This window comes from Pseudoliparis swirei, chromosome 6, assembly GCF_029220125.1.
Source record: "Pseudoliparis swirei isolate HS2019 ecotype Mariana Trench chromosome 6, NWPU_hadal_v1, whole genome shotgun sequence".
NCBI classification, from domain to species: domain Eukaryota; kingdom Metazoa; phylum Chordata; class Actinopteri; order Perciformes; family Liparidae; genus Pseudoliparis; species Pseudoliparis swirei.
Window position 1 is genome coordinate 13407377 of NC_079393.1, and position 27748 is coordinate 13435124.

The following is a 27748-nucleotide window of genomic DNA, read 5'->3' on the forward strand; positions in this document are numbered from 1 at the left end:
TAGAACACTCATTACCAATGAATTAAAGAGGACCTGAGACCAAACTCTGCATATAATGAGGAGGAGGAGGATTTTTCAAAGCACATCCTGTAGAGGACTTCAGTTTCTTGCCGTCAGGATCATCGACGTCACTAAGCTGCTCAAGGCCACAACCAGCGCTCCGAGTATAAACTTCCAAGAAATTCCCTAAAACAGAAGACGACGGTCAGTCGATATTCAGTCTTTTGGTTATCAGAATAAAGCCTCAGAGATATTTCTGTTCTTACAGATGATTTCTTCTTTGAGGGAATCAGAAAAGGTGCGATATTCTCTCCGAGCATCGCCGCTGGTTTAGCTTTCCATTCCTGAATATCTTCACCTCCTGATTGCCTTTTGACGAGTTTCGATAACTCCACGTGGATCGCCTAAAAACGAAAACAACATCTTATCAACTGTGAAAAAGCTACTTTCGCTAGATCTCGTAAAGGAGACATGAATCATTTCATCTTGAGCAAGAGGTTGCAGTTTTGAAAATGTCCACCAGGTGTGAGCAGAGATCTGAAACGCGATGCCTTACAGTCAACTCAACATCACTGCAAGTCATTTGCATGGACATTTGGGATACAATTTAAAGTATTTTGCAAATACCTTCATTAGATTTGTAATTGGAGAACATTTTTCCTAAAATGAAAGAAGAGAATTCTTGTTTGCGCGAAGTTTTTTGTCATCATTTAACAGACTGCAGAATAAAAGAGAGGCTGAATCCGTTTTCTCACAACTATCCGAGGCAGCATTGAGAAAAGTATGAAAACAGTCGATACTTATGTCAGGTCCTGTTTAGACAAAATATATTTGTGATGGCTCAGTGTTCTCTTCAGATCCGCTCATTCTCACGCTGGCAAAGTGTAAACAGCCAATGTAAACATACTTCTCACACTTCATAAACTACATCCAAATCAAACCAGGACTGCACAAGATTATTTGTCATTTTTGTTAACAGTGTACAAGTGTTTTATTCAAGTAGTCGTGGAGTATCTGCCAGTGTGACTGATCAGTGTGGTCACATGTGTATACTGCCAGATGTGCAGTTTGGCATGTTAGACAAAGGCAACAGAAGTAGTTCACTGGGATCTTCTCTTTTCTTCAGGCCAACATTTGAATAACTTTTTTTTAAATTCCATGAATTTTTGTGAAATATTGTGAACTCAATGCGGCTGAAAGTTGAATTGATTTAATTTTCATCTTTCTTTTGTGTTTTCTTAATATAATTTATATTAATTACAGATTATATACAATTTGTTTACTGACATAAATTGGTGCATTACGGAATATTTTGGGTAATCTTGGGTCATCCCCTAACTTTTCATTTAGTCATCATCAGTCAAAGTATACATTTCAAGTAGTTCAATATTTTTGGTTGAAGAACAATTACCTGCCAGGTAAGTGACATCCCAATCGGCCTCATCAACATTTAAGCGTCGTTGCTGCTGACGCTTACAGAGCCATAAGCATGGCTGTCAAATATATTTTATGATACATATATGGATAAATTCCGTATATTGTCAGAAGCTGGTTGGATATATATTTATATTACAATGTTTACTTTGTATCGATTAATTCGTCAAAATAATTGCCATAACAATCAGTTAAATCTTTTACCACATCATATTTTATAATAGCGTCAGCCAACATTCATTTGTGCTGATTGGTAGATTTGGTGGCTGTCATACTAATGGCAAGCTGTTTTTCTAATGACCTTTCCTCTGTGGGGGATGGATGGTGTTCACAGGTAGATTTGTAAGAAAGGTGGCGGGGGGATTGGCCAGCTCATCCACATAATCTCACCTTGTTGGCCGGCTCCAGTTTCAAGGCCCTTTTTAGCACCTCCATTGCCTCTTTGTATTCACCCATATCTGACTGGAGCTAGAGAAGAATAGAAAACTGGTCAGTGTGAGGAGATCTGGTGGACCCATGAATCGGAACAAGGAGAAAACAGATGGCAATAATACAGCAGCTATTTTCATTTTTTTTAAATAAACTACTTCCATATTAAACAAATTCCCCTTTATTCCAAGAACTCTCCCCGTTATGTACGGCTTGATAGAAATGAGATGCAGTGATGTTGTCTAAGTAAAAGCGTGACAGCATGTGGCCCTCACCTTTCCCATCCTGAAAAGAGACTTGACGTTGTTTGGCTCGAGGGTCAGAACGTCCCGGCTGGTGTGCAGCGCCTCGTCGTACCGCTCCAGTTTGAGCTGGGCGGCGGCCAGGTTGTTCAAACACTTCACCCGGTAGTCCCGCACCTCCTCCTCCTCAGCCTTCACGCCACAGTCGCCACCATCTGTGCAAAGACAGAGACACACAACCTCTGACATCTGCTCTGCTGTGGACATCTCGTGTGAGTCTCTTAATTGGTGACTCAAAAACACTTCGACAGAGATTAGTTATCTAATCTTGAAGGGATTTATTAATATGAAAAATATTTCAAAGAGAAACTCCCATCGGGTGTCATTATAAGTAAAGTTAACGGTCAGTTATTTTATTCAGATGGATATTGCATCACTGTCTCCGAGGTAACAGCTGTATGGTTTCATCATTAGACCCGAGCCGACAGTAGGCAGCTCAGGGACTACATCTGTGTGGATCAACATGCTTTTTATTAGCCTTTTTTTTTTACATTTATCTAAAAGTACTTTTAGGATACGGTTCCATTTTTTAAGAAAAGCAGTATTAACTAATTGTTGGCTACTTAGCGGCAACGGTACTCGACCATCATCACCTTTTCAGTTGATGAGTTGGATTTGTTAGTTATTGTTAGTTATCCAGCAGATACAGAGAAAAAGAAAACCTACATCTATGTTGTTTCATGAACTCATTAATATTAATAATGCGTTATATCAATAATCATAACACATGCATCACTTTATAATCGGTCTGGTATAATTCTTCATAATTGAGTTCTAGTAAGGTACTCTAATTTGACACCTGATGGATGAACATTTACATTTCACCAATGAAATGTTTCCCCAAAACTCACTCTAAACACTATATTGAAATATATACATAATAAATACCTGTTACAGACAGCTTCAGGTAAAGTAGAAGGCTTTATATATTATCTATATTTTGAGACAATATATTTTGTCGAGGTTTTTTTTTGCGTGCTGGTCTTCCATAGATGTACCGATATTGTTCACTTAAATACATTATAAAATGATGATAATGTAAAACAGCCATTGAAATTATTATTCATTCGGATCCTTGCAAAAAAAGATCAAATATTATGATACTTGACAGTCATTATATAGTCATGTTTTATACTGTAATATGGTTATTTTTTATAAAGGAATATATTTATGTTTGCTTGTAACTCAATTAGTATACAGTGCTAAGTAGATTCTAATAAATTATAACTAAGTTCGAAAACTGCTTTATTATTGTTGTTCTTTTTCTGGAGATCTTCTCATCCACTAATTATGTGATTTGGATGCCCTGATCAACTCCTCTCTTCAGAGCCACCGTGAGTTCACTCCCTGGTCCACTGTCATTGATGCATTATGAAGCAATCCATGTTTTTCTCCAAATTGTTCAGTCACATTTCTCTCTCGGGCCCTCGCTGCCTTGTTAATGATCAGAACGATTAAAGAGGTGGAAATAATATGAACGTTGATTGGCTTTGATTATGCAAAAGAATTAAGCAAAAACATTTCTGGTGGCGCCGGGCTCAGATAGATGTGGCTCTGCATGGTGATAGTGTGATTAGTGTGTTGGCAGACTGCAGGAGAGCACTAAACTGTTATGTCATTATGGGCTCCGATTGATGGAGAGATTTTGTGTTCAAGGTCCTTTCAAATCCTGCCTTTCTATATTTCTAATGTATGTGTTCATTTTGATCTGATTTTTATGTGAAGATAATGCTCATATCTATGACTACAACACATTGGTGGTACAGACGACGGTATGGAAATATGTACCATGAATAAATTCCACTTTTGACGATAGGTTACCTCTGCTTGTGGTTAGCACATCCAGAGCCATAGAATAGGCTCTGACAGCCATGCTGTATTCTTCCCTCTGGAAATGAAAGTTCCCTCGCTCTCGTTTCTGGTTGCCAATGCGGATGCAGTCTGCGATGGGCAGAGTCAACGGGTCCAGCTTCTCTCTGACATCCAGCAGTTGGAGTTGGTAGAGTAAAGGAGCCCAGGCTGGAATATCAGGCTCTCTGCATGTAAACAAAGACAAAAAAACAAACAAACACATTATCAATACCACACAAGGCAAAAGGTAAAAGAATTGAGATCTTCAAAGATTATTAACATCAATCAAGAAATCAGTCTGATCGCTGTCAGCTGTAAGAAAAGCAGAAGCAAGCTGCTCAACATCCTGCAGAAGAAATTCCCGACTTTGTAACTTGTGCATGACATTTGCTAATTGTGTTCACCATACAGTACTGTGTTTAGTGGTGGCCATATAGATTCATCTGCTGTGGTTTTATCAAAAACTAAGAAATCAAAATACAAAGTGCCGACTGTCAGTACATTTGTGTGTTTTTTGTCGCGCCGTGTGTCCGTTACATTTCCCCGTATCCAACAGCTCACTCGCACCTTAAAATCAACGCCTTGAAAAGACATCTGAGTGACTCCTGCTCATTTAAAGCAGACACCAATTTGAAATCGGTATGAAACTGTGAGCCGGTGACGGCTTCGGCTTCGGCTTACTCGAGAGTCACTCAGAAGGAAAGTTAATTTGGTTTTCAATCATCTGGCTCCTTCGACCACATGGCACACAATGGTCCATTATCAGTTACTCTGAGGGCTCTGGTTGCAAAGGTGTGTGTGTGTGCGTGCGTGCGCCTGTGAGAGAGAGATAATTAATTAAATGACATCTTGTGTATATTTTTGCAGATTTTGAGGTGGCCTACATTATTGATTGTAACAAAGAGAAAAACTCATTTTTACTGGAATAAAACATCATCTTAACTCGAAAAACCAAAATCCAATATTAAAGTGGATCGTGTCAGTTTAATGAACTCAATAAGAATCATAGAAGTTCAGCAAACCCCACCCACTGACTATTTGAGTGTGATAGTACAGGGAGTTGTGTCAGGTCATGAATTATTCATACCGGTTGTGTCAATGAAAAAAATTATGTCTGACTAACATAATTAGTTGTATTCCCAGTTACTGTGGGATCAGATTACCCTCCCCTCTCCTCTCCTGAGACGTTGTCAGGACTGTCACAGGAGTGTAAAACCAGTAGCAGAGCCGAGGCCTCAGAAACCTGAGCTGGATCCCTGCACTCAGGACTGGAGGATGTAGTGTTCAGAGACGCTCGCATTTAGGGGCAATATGTAGACGCAGGTCTTTTAGAAGCCGGTCAACGTATTCATATTTCCTGAACTCTGTTTTTCTTATCGTCTAATTGTCCATGGTTATGCACCACCCGGCAAGACATATACAGGACTGTCTCAGAAAATTAGAATATTGTGATGAAGTTCTTTATTTTCTGTAATGCAATTTAAAAAACAAAAATGTCATGCATTCTGGATTCATTACAAATCAACTGAAATATTGCAAGCCTTTTATTCTGATTTATTGCTGATTATGGCTTACAGCTTAAGAAAACTCAAATATCCTATCTCTAAATATTAGAATATCATGAAAAAGTATACTAGTAGGGTATTAAACAAATCACTTGAATTGTCTAATTAACTCGAAACACCTGCAAGGGTTTCCTGAGCCTTGACAAACACTCAGCTGTTATAAATCTTTTTTTTTACTTGGTCTGAGGAAATATTAAAATTTTATGAGATAGGATTTTAGAGTTTTCTTAAGCTGTAAGCCATAATCAGCAATATTAAAAGAATAAAAGGCTTGCAATATTTCAGTTGATTTGTAATGAATCCAGAATGCATGACATTTTTGTTTTTTTAATTGCATTACAGAAAATAAAGAACTTTATCACAATATTCTAATTTTCTGAGACAGTCCTGTATGTCCAACATAGTTGGCAATACGTGGTTCTGATTCTGACCATCTTTGACAGTCACGTTTAGTCCGGCCGACTTGTTTTTGCATGTTAGTGCACGTTTACTAAGAATCTGAGATGAGTTGTGTAACAGGCGTTCAAGAGCAGCAGAGAAGAAGACAGTTGATCCATTTATAAAGAACATACAGTATTTGGCGCCAGGTAAGGTTGGTATTTCTAAAACGGGCCTCATGCAGCACATCAGCCCGCTAATGTTGTGCGTTTTGCTGGTGTGCAAAGAATGTGACACCATCACCACATGATGCACTGCACAGCCTGTACAGCACATGGACATACTGTAGCTGTTTGTGGTCCTCGCGTGCTTTTTTTTTCTTCCCTTATCTGGAAAATATTACACAATAATCTGAGGGCTGCGTGTTAAGTAACAGCGCATAACAATCACAATCAGCGGCCTGCCTACTGATAGCGTCTGGCGGCAAGTTTAGAAATAATACACACTAAATGTCTGTTTTGAAACGCATTCATACGGAGCTTGATGTGTTAACCAGAGCAGATGCAATGGAATGAGAAACCTGTCTTTCTGGTATGTCAGTTCCCTAAAAAGTCCCAAATAGTTTCATAATCTGTGTTTGAAATCGTGACAGTGCTTGGTTTGTAAATTGTAACTCAGCAGCAAAACCTCTTACTCATTATCGTCATTAGATAATGACTTTTCTTTTTTCATACAGAGGAAACACCCACTTCATTGCTCATGACTCACACAGATCGGGATACATTGGATGAGAAGTGATGAGTCATTTCTTATAATCGATGCAGGCGCAGCTGCTTCGGTGCTAACTGCTCAAACCTAATGTGTCACATCAAAACTTCATGAATCCCAAATGATGTGTTATCCTGCAAAGGAAACACAAGTCAGACGCACACACGCACATGCACACACACACGCACACACACACAGCCAGCTCACTGCGTGACAATTCTTCACATGCAGGATTCAACAGGGGACCTTGGCAGCATTATTTCATTAAGCTCAGTGGCTAATGCTCAGGCAGTAAGTACAATACCACCACAGGAGACAGAATACTGAGTTCACATTTATGTCAGAAATAATGTGAATCACAGAGTTGAGCATCCTTCACGAGCTTTAAACAAAATGGGAATGACTGGCAAGCTGTCGAACGCAATCTGAGAATGCAGTGCGCTGACAGATCTATGAGGTTTACAGTGTCATGTGGGTCATTGGTGATTAGCACCACAGCAGTGAGCTGCTACGCTGAGCTCAGCCAATGAGCCCCCAGGGTCTTATTAGTGCAAACATGAAGCAGAGGCTGGTCAGCAGGGTGAGATACCTCCACAAGATCCCAGTGAAACCTGAACCTGCAACTAAAGCCCAGGTCCACGTTTTCCCTCACACTGAGCTGCAGAACCAGCCTCCAACCAGCCTCTCTCTGCTGCTCCCAAGGAGACTCATTCACTTAAAACACTAAATTAGGTGAAGATTGCTTTATGCATATATATATATGTGTATATTTAGATTTATATTAATATATATATATATATATATATAGTTATATGTGTATATACAGGACTGTCTCAGAAAATTAGAATATTGTGATGAAGTTCTTTATTTTCTGTAATGCAATTAAAAAAACAAAAATCAAGATTCAAGATTCAAGATGTTTTATTTGTCACATACACACACAGGGTGTGCAGTGAAATGAAAGTGGCAATGCTCAGCAGGAATGTGCAAGGGCAACAACACACACAATTTACAAAAAAAAACACAACACAATATGTGTGTGTGTGTGTGTGTGTGTGTGTGTGTGTGTGTGTGTGTGTGTGTGTGTGTGTGTGTGTGTGTGTGTGTGTGTGTGTGTGTGTGTGTGTGTGTGTGTGTGTGTGTGTGTGTGTGTGTGTGTGTCATGCATTCTGGATTCATTACAAATCAACTGAAATATTGCAAGCCTTTTATTCTGATTTATTGCTGATTATGGCTAACAGCTTAAGAAAACTCAAATATCCTATCTCTAAATATTAGAATATCATGAAAAAGTATACTAGTAGGGTATTAAACAAATCACTTGAATTGTCTAATTAACTCGAAACACCTGCAAGGGTTTCCTGAGCCTTGACAAACACTCAGCTGTTATAAATCTTTTTTTTACTTGGTCTGAGGAAATATTAAAATTTTATGAGATAGGATTTTAGAGTTTTCTTAAGCTGTAAACCATAATCAGCAATATTAAAAGAATAAAAGGCTTGCAATATTTCAGTTGATTTGTAATGAATCCAGAATGCATGACATTTTTGTTTTTTTAATTGCATTACAGAAAATAAAGAACTTTATCACAATATTCTAATTTTCTGAGACAGTCCTGTATAAGATATTTCAAAATGTATTCCAGCATATTTGCACAATTGCACTACTACATTATTTTTTACAAAATACAGAAACAGTACAGATTTTATTTCTGTTTAAATACAATGTGAGCTAAAATAACCAGCACTGGTGTAATTTTTCCTGTTTCCAACCAAATTACCTCCATTAGTCTCGTGAACCAAACCAGAGAAAAGGTCAGTGAGAAGAGACAGAGTTTTTTTAATTTATCTGAGCCTTCAGCAGGAGGACGAAGCCTGAGGGCTGAACATAGGAGACATTTGCTGTCTGCATCTGAGTTTGTGTTATTTCTGAAAGTCAACTGTGATCTCATTCACATTTGGCACAATGTTGGTGGATGTTTTTAGTCTCTTGATCTGGCTACGGCACAGGAAGATAAAAACACAATTGTTTAATCCTTCCCACAAACCTGCGATTTACTTTGGTTTCTTCAATTGTGTGAAGTCGTCAATGAGCACCGGACGACCTATTTGAAAAAATGTGAGACAGGTCTAAAAACAGACATGAACAATATATTATAAAAAGGTAATATAAAATACATTATTTTGTATACACCCTCAAAACTCATATCGTCAAAGTATTTTCTTTCACATTCCACAACTTTCCATCACAAACTACAGAGCTTAAACAAATGTTTAATGAACATTTAAGAGGCCCACCGTACTTATATTGTTGTTTATGTGACGTTGTTTTATTTTTCGCATTAGCCACAACTGAACAGTTCCCATTAAAAGAGGAATGTTTCCCTCATCTTGCCTCATTTGTATAAATATGGTGACAAGGACAAGAAGCTTTTCCATCCTGTGTCATATGAAGATCCATTCCTCACAGATGAATTTGATCCACGTGTTGTGGCGAAGCAAACTACCTCACCAAGGTGTATGATGGTGCCGATGACTCGCCCTGTTATCTGTCAAGCATGCCCCTCGCCGCTCTGAATAAAGGAAAGACTCCCAGAGGGAAAACTGTGGTCACGTTGACGTCACGCTTTCAAAAGATGGAAAGGCCAGTGATGCACCTCAAACTGGTTTCTATGGTTACAACCTCAGATAGTGCATTAATATACTGTGATAAATGTGGTGTGCGACTTGTGATAATACTAAATCCGAGAGGATTTATGAGGTTGTTTATTATTATTTTTACAGCAGCGAAAACATGTCTGCTGCTGACGCTCAGTGTCGTGTCAGTTGTGACTCTTGGATGGACACACAGGACGTGCAAAGGCGCTTAACTTTAATCCAGGCATTGGTGACACGTCACAGCTGTTTTTTCTGTCTTGCTGCCATTCCAGTTAATTCTCAGCAAAACAGCCTTGTACAGTGGAAGATCTAGACACTAACAATGTAAGGCCCTTTCAGCTGCTGCCTGCTGCATATGCTCTGCCGTCCTTTTTGTCTTTATTTACTCCTCCGGCAATGAGCCAATGAAACTGTGCTCGCAGGGATCAAGGGCAGCTCCTGCCTACATCCTGGCTGCTGAGCTCCTCAAAAGTCCCCATATAATCTACAGCAGGCTTCCTTAGCCTGTTAAAATGAATCCAATCTCAGCCCTGGACTACCTGCAGGGTAGTGGCCGTTTAAATAGCAGGGATGTGCAGTTTCCAGTCCATTTCAGAGAGACTGGTCACACGACTTTATTTCACCAGCTTTAACCTACAATAGTTATCTGCAGTAGGCAGGGTAAAAGCCAGTACCCATGTGTAAAGGGGACTATTTGAAACATGAAGGTGTGAGTACAGAAAACATGTGAGAACACCATTAAAGTGTGTGTGTTTTGAAATGGAGTTGTATGTGGTACTTGTCCATAGTCAGTGTGGTATCCGTATACCTACAATAGACAGGAGTACCAGCGCGAGAGCAAAGTAATGCACGACTGTGGAAGGGCAGCAGAAAAAACCCCAATATCAGTTAACATGTACACTATATTGAAATATTTTCTGCCATGAAACTAAAGTTAAAGTGAAGCTTATACTTGTTTTGTGGCTCTGAATAGAGCATAGATGAGTTTTAATTTTGGTTCAGTGTCAAGTTATTACGGCTTACAATTGCATACATAGTGCTCAGAGCACAGCCCCCTGTGCTAAGACAACAGACATGTGCTGTGTTGGTGGGGGCGTGTTGCTTCAGGTATCCGTGAGATGAAGCAATGGGATTCAGGAAATTCAGTTGGAAGGAAAACATTACACAGCAGTTTATGATACTCATAAACGTAATTTTAGACTAAGTCCGGAAAGCTACCACAGCAGCAATTTATCTTTTTCACGATAACTGCGAGGCAAAGATGGTAGAGGCACTCTGCTTGTGGTAAAAAGAATCCAAAAGGAAAACATGCTTCCATGTATTTGATTAAACAGATCAGATATTAGCTCAGGTTTGGTCTCCACCAACTCTTCAGAAAAATCTAGGTCTCCAGAGGGATGATTGATACAAATGTTTATTCATCGTATAAAACTTATTTTTCAGCATTTATTTAAGTCTAGTCTCAAATAAAATAAAAATCCAAGAGCTAATTTATCAATTTAATTTGACTATCAACTGCAAGCTCCACCTCACTGCAGTGAATACGTTAGTGACAGGTGAGCACGACAAGTTTCAGTTTCTACCTTATGCAATGATCTGAAATCTCTCACAGGGTTGGGCTCTGATCTGTGGCAGAACCAAGATGAATTACTCCTCAAAAAACAAAAGATCAAAGATTTTGGTCTGTGTTATGATGGATGAGAGCAATCTGTCTTACACAGAAACACATCACGTGAGGTCATTATCTAGAATACCATCCTCACTGTTATCTGTGGCAGGTATCTTATCCTGGGGTTGACTGAAAATCCATAATCAATCAATACGAACAAGCAGATGCCTCCGAGGTGTGCACAAGTGGCCATTTCTCTTGCAGCCGCGTGAGGTTTAGTTTAAGTGGATTCTTAGCGAAGTAAATGTGAAGCTGTAGTGAAGGGATCTTCCTCGGCACAGACGTTATGTCTATTGATTACATAAACCGAATCTCTGCCAGTTTTAGGTTTCACTTGTTAACTTCAAAGCTTTAAGTTCCTACAAATTCTGAGCGAGGAGCCAAAAATCCTGCTCTTTGAAAGATGAAAGTCCTCCTCTTCCATTACGGTTAGAATTCACATAAAGTGTCTGTCTACTTCAGCAGTCCCTGGACGTTATTTCGTGCTTTCTCTTTAGATGAGCAATTTAATTTGCACTCGGATCAATAATGCCTTTTTTCCAGAGTGATTTGATTTGGGCATAAAGCATGCATTCATTGTTATCCTACAGGGTTGCTGTTCGCCTGCCTCAGAGGTTACAGAGTTTTGAACATTAACGTGTGTGATCACGAGCTGCTCATTGCTTTGTTTATGACATTCAGGTCGAGGAATAAATGTCATAAAGTGATATTGATCAGGAATTAATTTCCCTTCTAAGACCAAGCTGTCACACGTGCATGTGCCGAAACCAGATAACTCCCTTCGAGAAAATGTCACCGTGTCTCAGATATTGTTTTGCAAATGGAGCACACACCAAACGGACATCGCCTCTCCCGACTGATGATTTAATGAGATGTAACTTTAAAGCAGCATTTGCTCCTCTACAGACACACCTGGCCTTCATGTCTTGAATCGTGGACATATTTGAGGTGTAATTTACAAGCACATACATTATGTGCACATGTTGACTTTCTGACGTTGTGTGCGTCAAACAAAAACACCATCATTATCATTCACTGTCACCCTCCTGTCATATCGCTGTCCTCGAGAAATAGGACTGCCTCTGTGTGTGTGTTTGTTATCTAACCAATAAAGATCCAGCTTCCTTTCAGCAGCAACCGGCTTTACCTCCTTGTGCAGCCTGTGAATCAATAGCAGCCCACTGAACTCCTGACTTATTAGTCAGGATGTCACGGAGGAGCAGCTGGTGTCTGCAGGCCGAGTAAAGCAAATGTAGCAGGGCCATTAACACAATCCTTTAGTCTCTCTCTGTGATAGCTGTGAGACCTGGAGCATCGATCTTCTCAAAAAGCCACATGTCTAAAGAACAGTCTTGATTTTACTGAACCAGAGCCAGAAGCAATGGCATAGGTCACTCTCATTATTGAGAGCTTTGAAAGCAAAAACAAGCACTTACAAGAAATGTCAGTCCACTTTTCCTCTTATTTTATTTGCAAAACGATTTCTTTTCTTGCACAGATAACACCGTCTTTTGCTATCCATGAGCTTAATTGTCTTGTCCTCACTCCATCTGGAATAACAATATGAAACATAACCACAGTGCACACAATCCCATTGTGCTATCAAACAACTCGGGATAGTTTCATTTATAATGAAATACACTCAGTAAATCATTTTGGCTTAATTGCTCCACATCTCATTTTATTTTGCAGCGAGGATGTCAGTGGGAGTCTGCCAGCCATTAAGTTTGAGTGGAATATTTTGAAAGCCAATTGTGTGTGTTTGTGTGTGTGTTTGTGTGTGTGTGCGTGTCTGCTGCAGACGACTGATGACGGAGCAGTGACGTCTTTGCGAGGTGACTCACACGCCAGGTCCCCACTGACGGTACCTCTTCATCAGCCTAACACAAACACACAAACACATGCACGCACACGTGTGTGCGCACACACACACACACAGTCCCACTTGTCACCCGCCGCCTCACTTCCCTCCACATCACACTGCTGTACAGACACATACGCTTATTTCCTCAGATGTTGTCACTAATTCTGCCATATTACATGTTATATTTAGCCTCGGTACAGCCTTTTTGAAACTGCATGTGTGTTCACAGTGCATCACTGTCTTCCCACACTAGGATCCCATCTGCTCCAATTCCACTGGAGAAAATATATATAATGGGTTCACGAGTTGCCCAGACAGTTTGCATAAGCTCCTCTTACAGAAAGCTGCATTATTTTGTAGTTGGAAATGTGTATCTAAAATTAAAAAACTCATAAGAAGTGACATTGTGTAGCCACACATGACGAGTGGGACTGGGTGGTCATGGAGGTCAAAGATTGACAGACGCAGCTTCTGTTTTTGAGCAATGACGAGGGGGATTGAAAGCAGCTATGAAAACAAAGCCATAGGTACATAAATAAAACAGCGAGTCAAGGCCGCTCTACGCTTGAAACAAACTCGTACAGCATGCTGAAGGAATAAGTGTCTGTAGCTGTTGTTGTCGCACAGAGGGGTGTGACGCATTACGTGTACAAATTGGCCTCAAGGCACACTTTTGATAAAACTTTAGACCTGTATGTGAACATCTATGAAAATAGTTTTGAAAGTAGGTAAATCATCCTGAGGGAGGACACTACATGTGTACACCGAGAAACAAAGAGAGAGAGTGAAGCGGAAGACGGCTAGCTAGTAAACATAGAAGGGGACAAAATGCTTCAAACATTGTCTCTGCAACTGTGTTAGGAGGAAGGAAATGCATTAAACACTTGGCCTCAAGAGCACGTGTACCTGATGTAAATGTAACTGTTTCTTTACAACTAAAATAAAGGGTCTGAATGAAGGATATCTTGTGATGAAGCTCATGTCTGGCAGGGGAACAAGTGACAGTGTAGCCTACCGGGGATGGAGAAAATGTTTTGTTGTTGTTGGTTTTATGACACAGACTGATGTCCTGCTTGCTATCATCCGTTGCCTTATGTACGTCTACCGGTGTGCTAAAATGGGACTGCAGTATATTGACAATATTGAGGGTTTTCATTTGTTTAACATCAAACATCGATGTCTAAATGACAAGGACTGCGATATAAAAGGTAATTTGGTGAGATCAAAATAAATGTTTTAACAAAGCAATGTTAAATTAAAACAACCACACATGCAAAGCTCAAACCAGTGTAGTGGTTATGTAATGCAAAACCCACTTTACCACCAGTAAAATGTTTATCGTCTCTAAAACTATCGACCTTAAATTCAATAAAAGCACATTTCAGTTGAGGAGATTTACTGTCCCACTAAATACCCCCTGACCACGGAAAGCAGAAGTAGATATAACTGAGGGCAGTGCTATAATAGGGCCAAGGCTGTGTCGATGAGAAAGATAAGCTTGCAGTAGGGGAAAAAGGTAAACATCCAGGGAGATTAGATGAGCGACATGCACAGTTCAAACAGCGGTCTGAGTGGCAAAATAATGCTGCGGTGCCAAAACAACCCAACAATCTACTTTTCAGAATTTAAAACAAAGAGTATTCATATGAGATCTAATTCATACATTTCTCTCAAGCTTTAGGTCAACACATGATAGGCTACTAATGTGGCAGTGGCTTCGGCAAACAGGAGAGCCAGCACCTGATTTGATCTGGAGCGTGCTGCAGCTGCCGCTGCTGGCTGCCTGCTCCTGGAGCGTGAGGTCTGGGTGTGGTTTCTTGTCAGCCTGCTGTGTCGGGAAAGAGACACGCAGAGGCCAAGAGCTGCAGTCAAACTTGTTTCGGTCACATGACCGCGCAACAAGTTATTGCTTGAATCTGGGATTGATGACAAATAGTTACTCCAAAACAGTAACGTTGAACTGAGAGGAAACGGCAATGTGAAGACGAGTGCTTTAGTCATCAGTGTGTTTTGCACAGTTCTCAAAGGTCACATTTTTCATTTGACCCAGGTGCCAATGCAGAGTGAGTCACACAACCACCAGCACAGAGACCAGCTCCGCCTCACATATTTCATGTGTGGACAACATGCTTACGTATCTGGAGACAGGGGAGGAAGGCTGGAATGCATAGAAATGACAGACACCAGTACGACTCTGTGACGAGAGAGTCACTGTACCTGTCTGCTGGCGAGTGATCCATGGAATGAAAAGCAGAACTGCCCGTTCTTTGTTTTATCGTTTTACTTTGTTTGATAAGAGAAGAGAGAATGGTTTCTAAGTAGAGGAAGAAAGCACAATAATGACGTTCAAACTTCGATCAAGTAAATCAATGTGGCATTTATCAAATTTTTTAATGCCGGCCACGTCTATAAGTATCCTTCCTCGTCGTCTTTCTAGATCCCATTAATCACAACTGCAGCTTTACACTTTCACACAATGCTGCGTACCTTTCTGCCCGAACAAATGTCACTGTTGCCCTTTTCAACTGTATTCCCCGCTGGGTGTGGGTGTGCCTCTGAGAAAAGAGAGACTTCCACACTTGCCAAGTTCTTCAAGAGTGTCAACGAATATTCCCCTTGAGCACATTCATTAGAAGACATTTCACTCGTCGATGCATGTTATGTATTAGTTCAGGATGAGTATTGAATACTGAGTGTGTAAAAAAATAACGCTTGCGCACAAATTCCAATGTAATATGTTGTATTTAACAATACATTTTGGCTGAATGTTCTGCAGATCAAATTAATTGTGACCCAATCCACCATATGTCCTGTCGAAATTCCAGTCTGGACGAAAACATTGTCCATTATAATGATTGGAAAAAACAATTAGTGTGCCGTCATGCTCATTTTTATTACCTTGCAATTGTGCAAATATGTTGTACATTCTCTGCTTCCTGAAACTCACATTTCTGAGTTTGCTCGTCTCTTTGGTCGGAACTAATATATCTCAACAACCATTGGGTAGATTGCCATTACAGTTTGTAAAGACATGCAAGTTCCCCAGAGGAGTAATCCTACTGAGTATCAATCCCATGGCTTTTCCTTTGGCACCACAAAAAATACATTTCCTCTAGTTTCATCAACAAAAATGGAAAACTAATGGCATTCCCATCAGCATCAGCTGTACTTTGTAGTTAGTAGCAAATGTTAGACTAAGATGGTGACCATGGTGAACATCTTACATGGTACACATCTGTCATCGTTAGCATGCTGACATCTACTTTGGGTGTCGATGATACTTTTCACATTGCCTGAATCCCGAAGAAAAATAAAAAATGCTTTCTTATGATTAAAGGTTCTAGATTTTTTGACGCTATTTTTTACCTTTATTGTAAGACCACAAATGCATGTCTCAGTCCTGGAAATGTTTGGTGAGCAATAATGGAAAAAATGTCCAAGCTTTATCTATTCCTACTGCCAATTAACCAAACCAAATCACAAAAATCAAGCACACATCTTGATGTATTTACACCGACATTATTTCAGACCATATGTACCTGCAAACTATGGCAGTCAGACAAAACTACAAATCCACAAGATCACATTATACTGTACTGCCTACTAACATATGGTGAATATATAACTGTTCATCATCTGTAAAAGTACTTTCCCATTAACTATATAGCTGCTTGACGTAACTTGCTCCAACCTGCCACTGTTCCGCCACATCAGTAAGCCTGGTGTAATCAAGGCTCTAACAGCCAGCGGGCTCACCTTGCCTGGGGTCAAAGAGAGGGAGATTCCTCTGTCTCCTCCCACACCAGGGCTTGTTTGTTCAGAAACTGACAATGATAGACATCTGGTGCATCTCCAAAGTGTCTCTACTTTTCTATTAAATGGTGTTTGTATTCCATACTTGCATGTTGTGGTTCACTCAGACAATTCAGAAAGGAGACGGTGTCCTGAGAGTTAGTTTCTTGTATTTATGTTGCATGGGTTTTGCTACTACCACGCTCCTTCTCTAAAGGTCTAATAGCTCCGAAGGGTAAAATGAAAATGAGAACAGATTATGATAAATTCTTATACCTCATAGTCACTAAAGTAAATATTTGACCCATTTGTCATAAGCCACATATCCTCAGATAATCCTGACACTGTAATGTGACTTCCCAGACAGACAAATCAAGAGAAAAAGGACTTTGTTTGAGACTTTTCTCGGTCTCAGTGACACACTCACAAGATATTGCAACATTTCTGAACACCATACACAACTGATATTTGCAATACTAAATATGGTGCATGTGTAAATAACTTCTGTAAGAAAAAGAAAATATAAATACATCATGCAAACCCAATCTGTCCACACGATGTTTACAACACTTCCAAACGGGGTGGCGAACACAGATGTGGATTTAATCTGTTGGTTCACGCCACGGATATACCAAGATTAGCTGTTTTTTCTTTCCCCAATTTAATTACATGGGGGAAAAGTATTTTTGGCTTCTCTAACTCTACTATTTGATCACTAATAGTGACGGCTGCACGGTGGTGTAGTGGCTAGTACTGTCACAGCAAGAGGGCCGTGGGTTCAATTCCCGGTCGGGGCAGACCTTCTGTGTGGAGTTTGCATGTTCTGCCCGTGGCAGCGTGGGTTCCCTCCGGGTTCTCCGGCTTCCTCCCACAGTCCAAAGACATGCAACCCAGATTAATTGATCTCTAAATTGCCCGAAGGTGTGAATGTGAGCGTGAATGGTTGTCTGTCTCTCTGTGTGCCCTGAGATGGACTGGTGACCTGTCCAGGGTGTCCCCTGCCTTTGCCCAATGTAAGCTGGGATCGGCTCCAGCGCCCCGCGACCCTAATGAGGATAAGCGGTATGGATGGATAGATGGATATTTGATCACTATGTAGAATTTGCTTCAAAACCTGGATCTCTTCCTGGGGGCTTGTTTCACAGTCACTACAAGTAATTCATTATCTGTTTCATTCAATGTGGTATACACCACAATTTAATGTTGGGTCCCATACAGTTTTCTGCAGATGTTACAAATAAACTATGGGGCAAATTGTCCAATTCACATATGTCGATGTATTATTGTATAATAGTGACATACTCTTCTTCTATTTTCTACTTTACCTTTTATTACCTTCGCATTGAAAATGCCGGAAGGTTATGTTTTGATCGCCGTGTATTTATTTATTTGTATGCGTGTTATTCGCAAAACTCAAAAAGTATTGAACCGAATGTGCTTGATTGTTTATTATCCGGGGACCAGTTGATTAGATTTTGGGATCGATCGGGTCAAAGGTCATGAACAGGTCAACATCTTTCGCAGAACTCAAAAAGTATTGAACCGAATCGCATGAAATTTGGTGGGATGATTGTTTATTATCCGGGGACCAGTTGATTAGATTTTGGGATTGATCTGGTCAAAGGTCAAGGTCAAAGGTCATGAACAGGTCAAATCTTCTTGAATCACATAGAATTTGGTGGGATGATTGGTTATTATCCGGGGACCATTTGATTAGATTTTGGGATCAATCGGGTCAAAGGTCAAGGTCATGGAAAGGTCAAAATCTTTTTTTTACCATAGCACGATACATTTGTGTCCAATTGGCATGCAACTAATGCCAAAATGTTCATAATTCAATGCCCAATCTTGTGATATGCGAAGGTATGCGCTCTACCGAGTGCCCGTTCTAGTTTAATTTGTGTTAGTCTCGATTTTCCAACATGTCACTGGTGGTTGAATTACACTAAATGGAGCCTTTGGGTAAAAGGTATTATTACATATTACAAAATCTCATTCTGACATATTAATGTGCAACAGTAGAATCATTAACTGACTGACACTGTACATTTGGACTCGGATGAAACTATTAATTTAACTACGACACATCCCAGAGGTCTAATTAACGTCAGTTCAACATGTTCCTCTGAGGTTGTTCTCTTTCGTGCCAAGAGTTAATGTACACCAACACTTTCGCTGCCAGCAGTGGGATTCAAGCCTCTGTTTATGTTTGCTGACAGCCGGCCAAAGTGGACGTCACAGCACACCATTTCAAGTCTTCAAATGTGTTGTGTGGCGTTTCACATATGGCTAGAAACTAATTATTATAAAGCATCTGCCATTAACACTTAATGTTCATGACTTAGGGGTAGTGCACAGCTGACGAGGAAGACAAATTGGAGGGTTTATGAGTAGGGCCTGTCTATAAATCAAAAGATGTTAGCCACCACTGCTCTCTGATATTAGCGTGTGCATGCCTCAGTTGGGGAATGGCTTTGAAGTATGCTGCTGTTCCTCAAAAAGGCGAGTGTGATGTCTTTCGTCACCTCTCCAATTTAGAAAACTTGAATGTCACAGGAAACTCGTCAGAGATTCTTACTGTGGATTGAGTCCCGACAAGCCTTTCTGTTGCAATCAATCAGGGAAAAGCTCCAGACTTTTATGAGGGCTTTAAGGAGTTGCAGCTCAGCCCATCACCCACACACCGAGCTACAGACCACTCCACACTGCTGTGCTGAATCATACTGACCAGCTCTGCACACTATTCTGATACATAACTGTGAAGTGCTCTTAGCAGCACTGTTCGCTACAGGCGACTGACAGAGTTCAATCAATGCCTATGCCAGAAAAAACACAGGCTAATGAGATTTTCCCTCATTGTCTCTGATTTTACAGCACAGACACGCTGTGGCTGTCAAATCTACCCCGGAACATGATGTCTGTTTATGCTCGCGATATTTATACGTGTCATCTTACTTGCTCAAATATTTGTTTAATTAAATTAGTTATAAATTAACTTCAACAAGCAGGTCTGGCAGCATGCCATGATTGAGAAGGTAGAAGCTTGGTGACATTATGTGTCCATGAGTTAGATGAAACATCGATAACCGTCTCATGTCTTTATGGTAAATGAACCTACAGCCAGCAGCCTGTCCACTTAGCTTAACACAAAGGGCTGGAGACAGGGGGAAAGAGCAAGGCTCTGTCCGTCCACATTCTGCTCATGGTACCTCGGTTATATCTTCACAAAAATCAAAGTGTAAACACTATTTTAGCTGCTCAGAGCAAAGAAATAGGTTTGCAGATAACTACATTAAAAATAATAAATTGTGTTCTATACATGTTATGTCTATAATAATGTATAAAACACCATTGTATTTGTATATCGTGTTTGTTTAATCTTGTTGAATACAATATACTTAACAAGATTAAACAAACAAGATGTTTAGTGGATGTGCTTGAAGGCTTTTCTTTTGGTTTCTCATTATGCTAAGCTAATCTAGCACACAGACATGAACATGGTATTGATTTTCTCATCTAACTATCGGAAAGAAAGAAAATAAGTCTATTTCCCAAAGGGTTTCTTTTATCGGAAGACCTGTTTTTATCTTAGAGTTTAGTTGAGTTTGTAACACATTGTATTATTACCTTCGCATTGAAAATGCGGAAGGTTATGTTTTGATCGCCGTGTATTTATTTATTTATTTGTATGCGTGTTATTCGCAGAACTCAAAAAATATTGAACCGAATCGCATGAAATTTGGTGGGATGATTGGTTATTATCCGGGGACCATTTGATTAGATTTTGGGATCAATCGGGTCAAAGGTCAAGGTCATGGAAAGGTCAACATCTTTTTTTACCATCGCGCGATACATTTTTGTCCAATTGGCATGCAACTAATGCCAAAATGTTCATAATTCAATGCCCAATCTTGTGATATGCGAAGGTATGCGCTCTACCGAGTGCCCATTCTAGTTACGTATGTTTTGATTTCCCCACTTGCCATATGAAATCATTAACACATGCATTTAATTACAGTGACTAGTGAAAATTACATTCAGAGCCACCAGCAACCTCTGTAACTGAATCATGTTTAAGGAGTTGGCATGAAGCTCTGATTGTCTACCTTCTGGCACGGCTGAATTCGACTCCACAGCACACAACCCTAATCAGCTGCATCAAAACAATCATTAACTAACCTCCCGTTGCCTCCGTCTTTCTCTCTGCCTGCTTCTCTAACACACAACAGAGGGCGAGAGTCTAGACAACACCTAAGAGACTTCTCGCTCTCACCTCGCACACCCCATGACCCATCATCCCCCTCACAGAACTCCTTCATGCAAACAGGACCTCACACACAGCACACAGGAGACTGCAACAGTATAGTGCACACTTTCACAACACAATGTTAAGCACATTTGCACATTATGTTGTCAACAATGTTCAAATGGACTGTGTTTTATTTTTAGCCTGTAAAAATGGATTCAAATTATAAATGTAGCTCTGAATCCTGCACCCTTTTAAGGCTTTTACAGCTGGCTTTTAAAAGCTACTCTTTTATGGTACGGCATGTTTTAAATGCAGCTGAATGGACGTATTTATATAACTGCTCAAAAGCCCTATAAAATGCAAGCAGATTCTTTATTATCATATTTCCCCCTGGTGTTTTACATTTACACCATGTTGTGCTGTCCACTCACAGAGCGTATGTGTCTCTAAGTTGGAACTATCTAATAATGTTTAATTTACTCTAATGGGTGTGGGCTTACACAAACACTGCTATGGTGTCTATATAATCACTTTCAGAATTCAATTATTGACCACAATTCTGCTGTTTATGAAAGAGCTTAACATACAGAATATCACTGTTTGCTTATAAAGTATTTAAACAGCGATAACTAAAGAAAGTCATTTGCGGCAACATTATAAACCAGTGAACCAATCAAATTACATTTAACACATTTGCATTTTATTTTCTTCCGGTAATCCCATCTAAAAAATCAAACATTTTTGTGAATATGTTAGTTTACACAATCTCATCAAATCACTGTTGTACATTAATGACCCCTTCTCATGTGTTCAGGTTATCTAAAGTAAACATAAAACTATAAACAATGGGTTTTCTTCAGTGACGCCAATCTCCTCTGTGTTTATACTGACTCTTTAATGGTGTAAAGGTCATAAACCTGAGCCATTGGCCGTAATATAAGTGGTGTCCTCCCATAGGTTGTGAGGTTACAAGCACGCCATTGATAGGCTGCCTGTGAATGGTGTTTCGAGGTAGCCATCTGCTCCTTTTTTATGGCTCATTAACCCCGCTACCCCTGGATAACCAGACTGCCCCCAGAGCAACAGGTACAAGAAGCCAACTTGAATACAGAAACATATAACTGACCAAGTCCTGTTTCTGCTTCAACATGCTCCTCAATTCAATAGTTCACCATGAAACAACAATAACTGGAGAAGCCTTACCTTCCCAGAAGTCCATAGGCATACAGTGAATCTGCCAGGAGTAATGTGATTTCACCCTTCTGCATGGACATGACACACTCCTCCAGGGCCTACAGGTGTCAAAACCCAACATGTTACTGAGAGGACTGACAGAGCGTTTTACATTATGACACTAAACACAGTTCAGCATAACTTTGTTGTGTGCATTTCAATGTCCTTTGATTAATTACATTGTTTCAAGAATGTAAACCAGCTCTTTAGCTCTAGCTCTAAGGACGACATTGTAGCTCAGTTGGTTCAGACTTAATACCTCAACAACTATTGAACCATAAAATGTGTTGCATGTTTGTGGTTCCCACGGGATCAATCATCATGATGTTGGTGATCCTCTAACTTTTCAGCTAGTAGCCTACCACCATGAGGTTGACAGAACTAACAACATTCCTCCCCCAACAGTCTCATCTGAACTTTCTGTTTTGTACTAATTAGCAAATGTTAGCATGCTACAATGCTAAGGCGAACATGGTAAACATTGCCACTGCTTACCATCAGCATGTTAGCAATGTCATTGCAATGTTAGCATGCTAACTTTAACATTTGGCACGAAGCACCGTTGTACCCAGGGAACTTCAATTTGCATTATTTTTCCTGACCATCAGGCAATATGGAGGACTTAAAATGACTTAAGTATAAATAAATAAATAAATGAATGCATGAATAAATACAAGAATAAATAAATAAATGCTTAAATAAATGTATAAATGAATAAATAAATGTATAAATAAATAAATAAATGCTTAAATAAATGTATAAATAAATAAATAAATACAGGAATGAATAAATATAAGTTATAAATCAACAAGACATCTTTAAATAAATATATTTCTGCATTTCTGTATTTCTTCATTTATTTATTTATCTATTTATGTGTCCACACGTATTTCTTCATTTATTTATGTGTGACATTTACGTGTCCGTATATTCAAATGAGCTGGGCGGTCCGAACCTCTGTCTGAAGCATGATTGGTCACAGGAGTGTGATGCACCTGGTGTGTTATGCTCTACTATTTCTGCCTGGCACATGACGCTGAAGTTGACTCGCTCAGCTCACCGTTAGCAGAACTTAGCCTAGACAGCTTTTTGACTTCAGCCGTTTATCAATTCCAAGAACACTGAGTACAGACTCGTGTTCTTTTGGAGTCTGGTCTTTGGAATCTGGTCTTGGGAATCCAGACTCTCGAGGACGCAGGACGGTCTTTCTGGTCTTGTGACGTCACCACATCAACTGTTCTTGTGCATGAATTTACTCAAATTATTTACTGTAAAATAATTTACAGTGGAGTAGAATGTGTTGCGGTGTTCACTGTTGTTTGGCGTAGGCTACGAATAAACGATAATAAATATACTACGTCTCGTAGCTTTCCTGACCCAGGGTCGCTACAATATGAAGTTATGAATCTTAACCCTCAGTCAAATTGACGTAACGTTATCTTTTAGTAAATAATAAACTCGTTGTGCTCTTTAGATCCTCAAAAACCTAATTATATCTCATGTTTAGCCGCTACGGAGACGTCAGAGCCAGCGGAGCATTTCAAAAAGTCCTGCCGAGATCAGGCTTCTCTCGGCGGCCACACAGCGCGCTGAGCGCCCGGAGCTCAGAGGTCCCGCGAGCAGGACCTCAAATCTCCGTCGCATATCCTTATTAGGCTGAATCTCGATAAACCGACCACAGATTTGATGCTTAAACTACCAACTTCTCGGCTGAAAACATCCTTAAATTACATTCCGTGACTCAACAACAGTAGTATTTAGAATGTACAGACAAGAATGCATAATAAACGCTGTTTGTCTACAGATCCAAGTGCTAGAGATCGATTGCTTCTGTCTTGCTCCCTGACTTGACCAATCCTGTTCAACAATGAGGTTCGGACCGCCCAGCTCATTTGAATATACGGACACGTAAATGTCACACATAAATAAATGAAGAAATACGTGTGGACACATAAATAGAGATATAAATAAATGAAGAAATACAGAAATGTAGAAATACATTTATTTAATGATGTCCTGTTGAGTTATAACTTATATTTATTAATTTCTGTATTTATTTCTGTATTTATACATTTATTCTTGTATTTATTTATTTATTTATAAATTTATTTAAGCATTTATTTATTTATTCTTGTATTTATTCATGCATTCATTTATTTATTTATTTATACTTAAGTCATTTTGAGTCCTCCATATTTTGAGTCCTCCATACAGGCACAACTCCTCTTGTTGTAAAAAAGAAGCCAGACCGTAGGCCGATAAAAGTCTATGAAAGAATTACTCTACTTCCCACTTGTTTGTCTTATTCAGTACTTTCAAATCTTCTCGAATACAACATGTCGATTGTGAATAAGAGTAAAATAGATAACAATTACAAATTCAAACAACCATTAGACGATAGCTGATTAGTTCCAAGATTGCATACACCCACTGCGTTCTGCCTCTTTTGCTTGAACCTGATTGGTCAATATATTCTGTCAACAAATGAAAACCAGCACGCTTCAGATACCAAACTCTGTTTATATACACTACCGTTAAAAAGTTTGGGATCACTTAGAATGTCCTTATTTTTCAAAGAAAAGCACCGTTTGTTTTTTTCAATGAAGATAACATAAAATGAATCAGAAATACACTCTATAAATTGTTAATGTGGTAAATGACTCTTCTAGATGGAAACGTCTGGTTTTTAATGAAATATCTAGGTGTATAGAGGCCCATTCCCAGCAACTATCACTCCAGTGTTCTAGTGGTACATTGTGTTTGCTAATCGCCTTAGAAGACTAATGAATGATTACAAAACCCTTGAAAACCCTTGTGCAATTATGTTAGCACAGTTGAAAACAGTTATGCTGGTGAGAGAAGCTATATAACTGGCCTTCGTTTGAGGAACAAAATTAACATTTAAAATAAAATCATTATTTCTAACCTTGTCAATGTCTTCACTATATTTTCTATTCATTTTGCAATTCATTTGATAAATAAAAGTGTGAGTTTTCATGGAAAACACCAAATTGTCTGGGTGACCCCAAACTTTTGAACGGTAGTGTATGTATATAGTAGGGCTGTCAATCGATTAAAAAAAATTAACTAATTAATCGCACATTTTGAAATTCATTAATCGCGATTAATCGCGATTAAAAGTTATTTTTTCTTCTTTTTAAAGACAAAACTTCACACAGAGCTGTGTTTTCAAAGAGGCTCCTACCTACAAAGTGCCAGCGAGGTATTTAATATTGTGGATGATAAATTGTTTCTTCAGTGAAACATCCAGATTAGAAAAAAAAAGAAGTATATTGAGACCCCATTGGTCCTGTCATCTTTAACATTGAACAGCAGCAGAACCAGTGGCCTTGGTAACTGACTGACATTCACATATGTCACGTTTAACCCTCTGGAGGCTGGGCTCATGTCTCCATTATACAAAAAAAATTAAATTCACCTTTTAAAGGCGTTTTAATGTGACACATACCCATGTGTTATACATCAAACATTCCAGAACAATCTCAGCTCTATATATTGAGGCACATTGTCCTCGCGCCGTGTTCTCTGGCTTCTGACTGACAGGTTGCTAATGAGCCTCACCTGTGGTGGGAGGTCCTTTGTGATTTACTGAGTGTTCATTGGTTGTTTTTTTCGCAAAATGTTGACAGACAAACAGATTGACCAATCACGGTGAAGGTTTCGTGTGACGAGTTCTTTCCGCGCCGCGTCACCCGACACGTCGCCCCTCCGTTCCTCTGTGTATCGGAGGGGGAGACGGGAGGAAGGAGGAGCAGGAGGAAACCCGACTGATTCATCCACGAGTTTAAACTGATTTCTGCTCCTTATTTTCGCGGAGAAATATTTTTTTCAATAACGGAAACAGTGTTAAACCGTACTGCTGCGGTTTGACACTCAGAGGAGTGTAAAAACTTCAAGGCACACCGGAAGTAAACAAAGTTGCGTTAATTGCGTTAAAATATTTTAGTGCGTTAACGCGGCCAAATTAATCGCATAGATTAACGCGTTAACGCTGACAGCCCTAATATATAGATATAGAGCGAGAGAGAGAGATTAGGCAGACTCTTATTTTCCTATTTTTACAGTCTCTATTGGTGATCATTAAAGTGTGACGTAAACACAATAAACTACACTGATGGGTTTACCTGATTTACATCTCCCTCTCCAATAACAAAGACCAGGTTGCAGTCCTTCTCCACCACAGTGCGGTCCTCCAGGACACATTGCATCTTCACAGTAACCTCTTGGCCCCAGGTGGGGCTCAGGGTGTGCGGGGCCCCGAACTCCACCACCTTCTTTCTCAACAGCTGGTCCTCTGCGAGGAAATAAATGACGGTCATGCAGGAGGAAGCAGGGTTAAGCTGTGTGTTGGTGGTAAACACATGCACAGAAACAGCCACAAACATACCAAGCTTGAGTTCAGTCACATTTGGGGCATTTTACTTCTTTTGTTGTTTTAATCCAAAATCAAATATAAAGGTTGGATTACATTAAATAATAAGCACTACTATGCAAGCTTACCTACTAAAACGTAGTCTAAATTGCATCTCTATACAGTTCAAGGATGTATTCTCACCTGCGATGTCCAGCCAATCCTCTGCCAGAAACAGCTCCTCAAAGGTGGAGGAAGTCCACTCGGTCCTCACATATTCTGGAAAGAGACTCTCTGCGGAGCTGTCTCTCTCCGACACATCATCCTCTGTTGATGGATCTTGAAATCTCACCATCTTCCAACTGTTTGTTTTTTTCAGTTTCCTCTGCTTCTTGCATCCTGTGTTTCCACTTTGCTCAGGATCAGAGGTTTGTTTCACCGCAGCGCTTTTACCCTCACCTGCACAGCTCTCTGGTTCAGCCTGCTCTATCTCACTCAGCTCCTCGCCTTCCTCGGCAGGCCCACAGGGTAGCTCGGTGTAACTATCCCCGACAGCAAGCTTGGAAACGGCCACTCTTACTACAGGCACTGTACCCTGCGCTGCAGTGTGTTCATGCTCTTCACAACATGGCTCTGTCTCCATTTCTGCAGAGAGCGATGGACACCACCTGCATTAGCCTCCAAAAGAGATGATCCTCCTTGTCCGAGCCAATGTTCCACTTCGGTGCCGGTTCGTGGTTCTGTTGTAAACCAACTTCTGCCAGCTTCACTCTGTCAAAACAAAAAGAATATCTCCATGATGTAAAAATCCATGTTGTGTTTCAATAAATCCAACTCAGAAGGTATGCCTGAATCCTGCCTGTGTCTACAGTTTTTAGAATAAGCTTGATCTCGCCTGAAGCTTCGTAGTTTCTGCCGTTCTATTGCACCCTGATCTCTTCTCACACGTGCTTCTGTCTCCCTTAGTCTACATAGTCCAGTTGATGTGGCAGCGACCAAAAATGATTAATGTAAAGAAACTGTGCAGTGCAACAAAACACTCCCATCCGGTAGGCTTGTGCATCGGTAATCTGCAGGATTAGAAGAGAAAAACCTAATCTGCCAGAACGTCTGTAAGCTTCTTAATGACTTCACTGTCGTGCCCCACAACACAGTTTCCACGGACGCAGTCTACCAATAAGATCC

General features: G+C 39.9%; 1 protein-coding gene across 2 annotated transcripts; it reads right to left on the reverse strand.

The window, feature by feature from the left end:
- Positions 1-79: 79 nt before the first annotated feature.
- On the reverse strand, positions 80-27595 carry fkbp16 (FKBP prolyl isomerase 16). Of its 2 annotated transcripts, XM_056415738.1 has the most exons (9): positions 26768-27595; positions 26337-26506; positions 22162-22250; positions 3987-4201; positions 2139-2320; positions 1825-1902; positions 628-660; positions 267-404; positions 80-186 (listed from the first exon to the last, which is right to left on the reverse strand). In XM_056415738.1, the coding sequence occupies exons 1-9, from the start codon at positions 27204-27206 to the stop codon at positions 100-102; spliced, it is 1431 nt and encodes a 476-aa protein (XP_056271713.1). In that variant the 5' UTR covers positions 27207-27595; the 3' UTR covers positions 80-99. The 2 variants fall into 2 exon arrangements, with proteins under 2 accessions (XP_056271713.1, XP_056271714.1); XM_056415739.1 differs by lacking the exon at positions 628-660.
- Between the last annotated feature and the right edge of the window lie 153 nt (positions 27596-27748).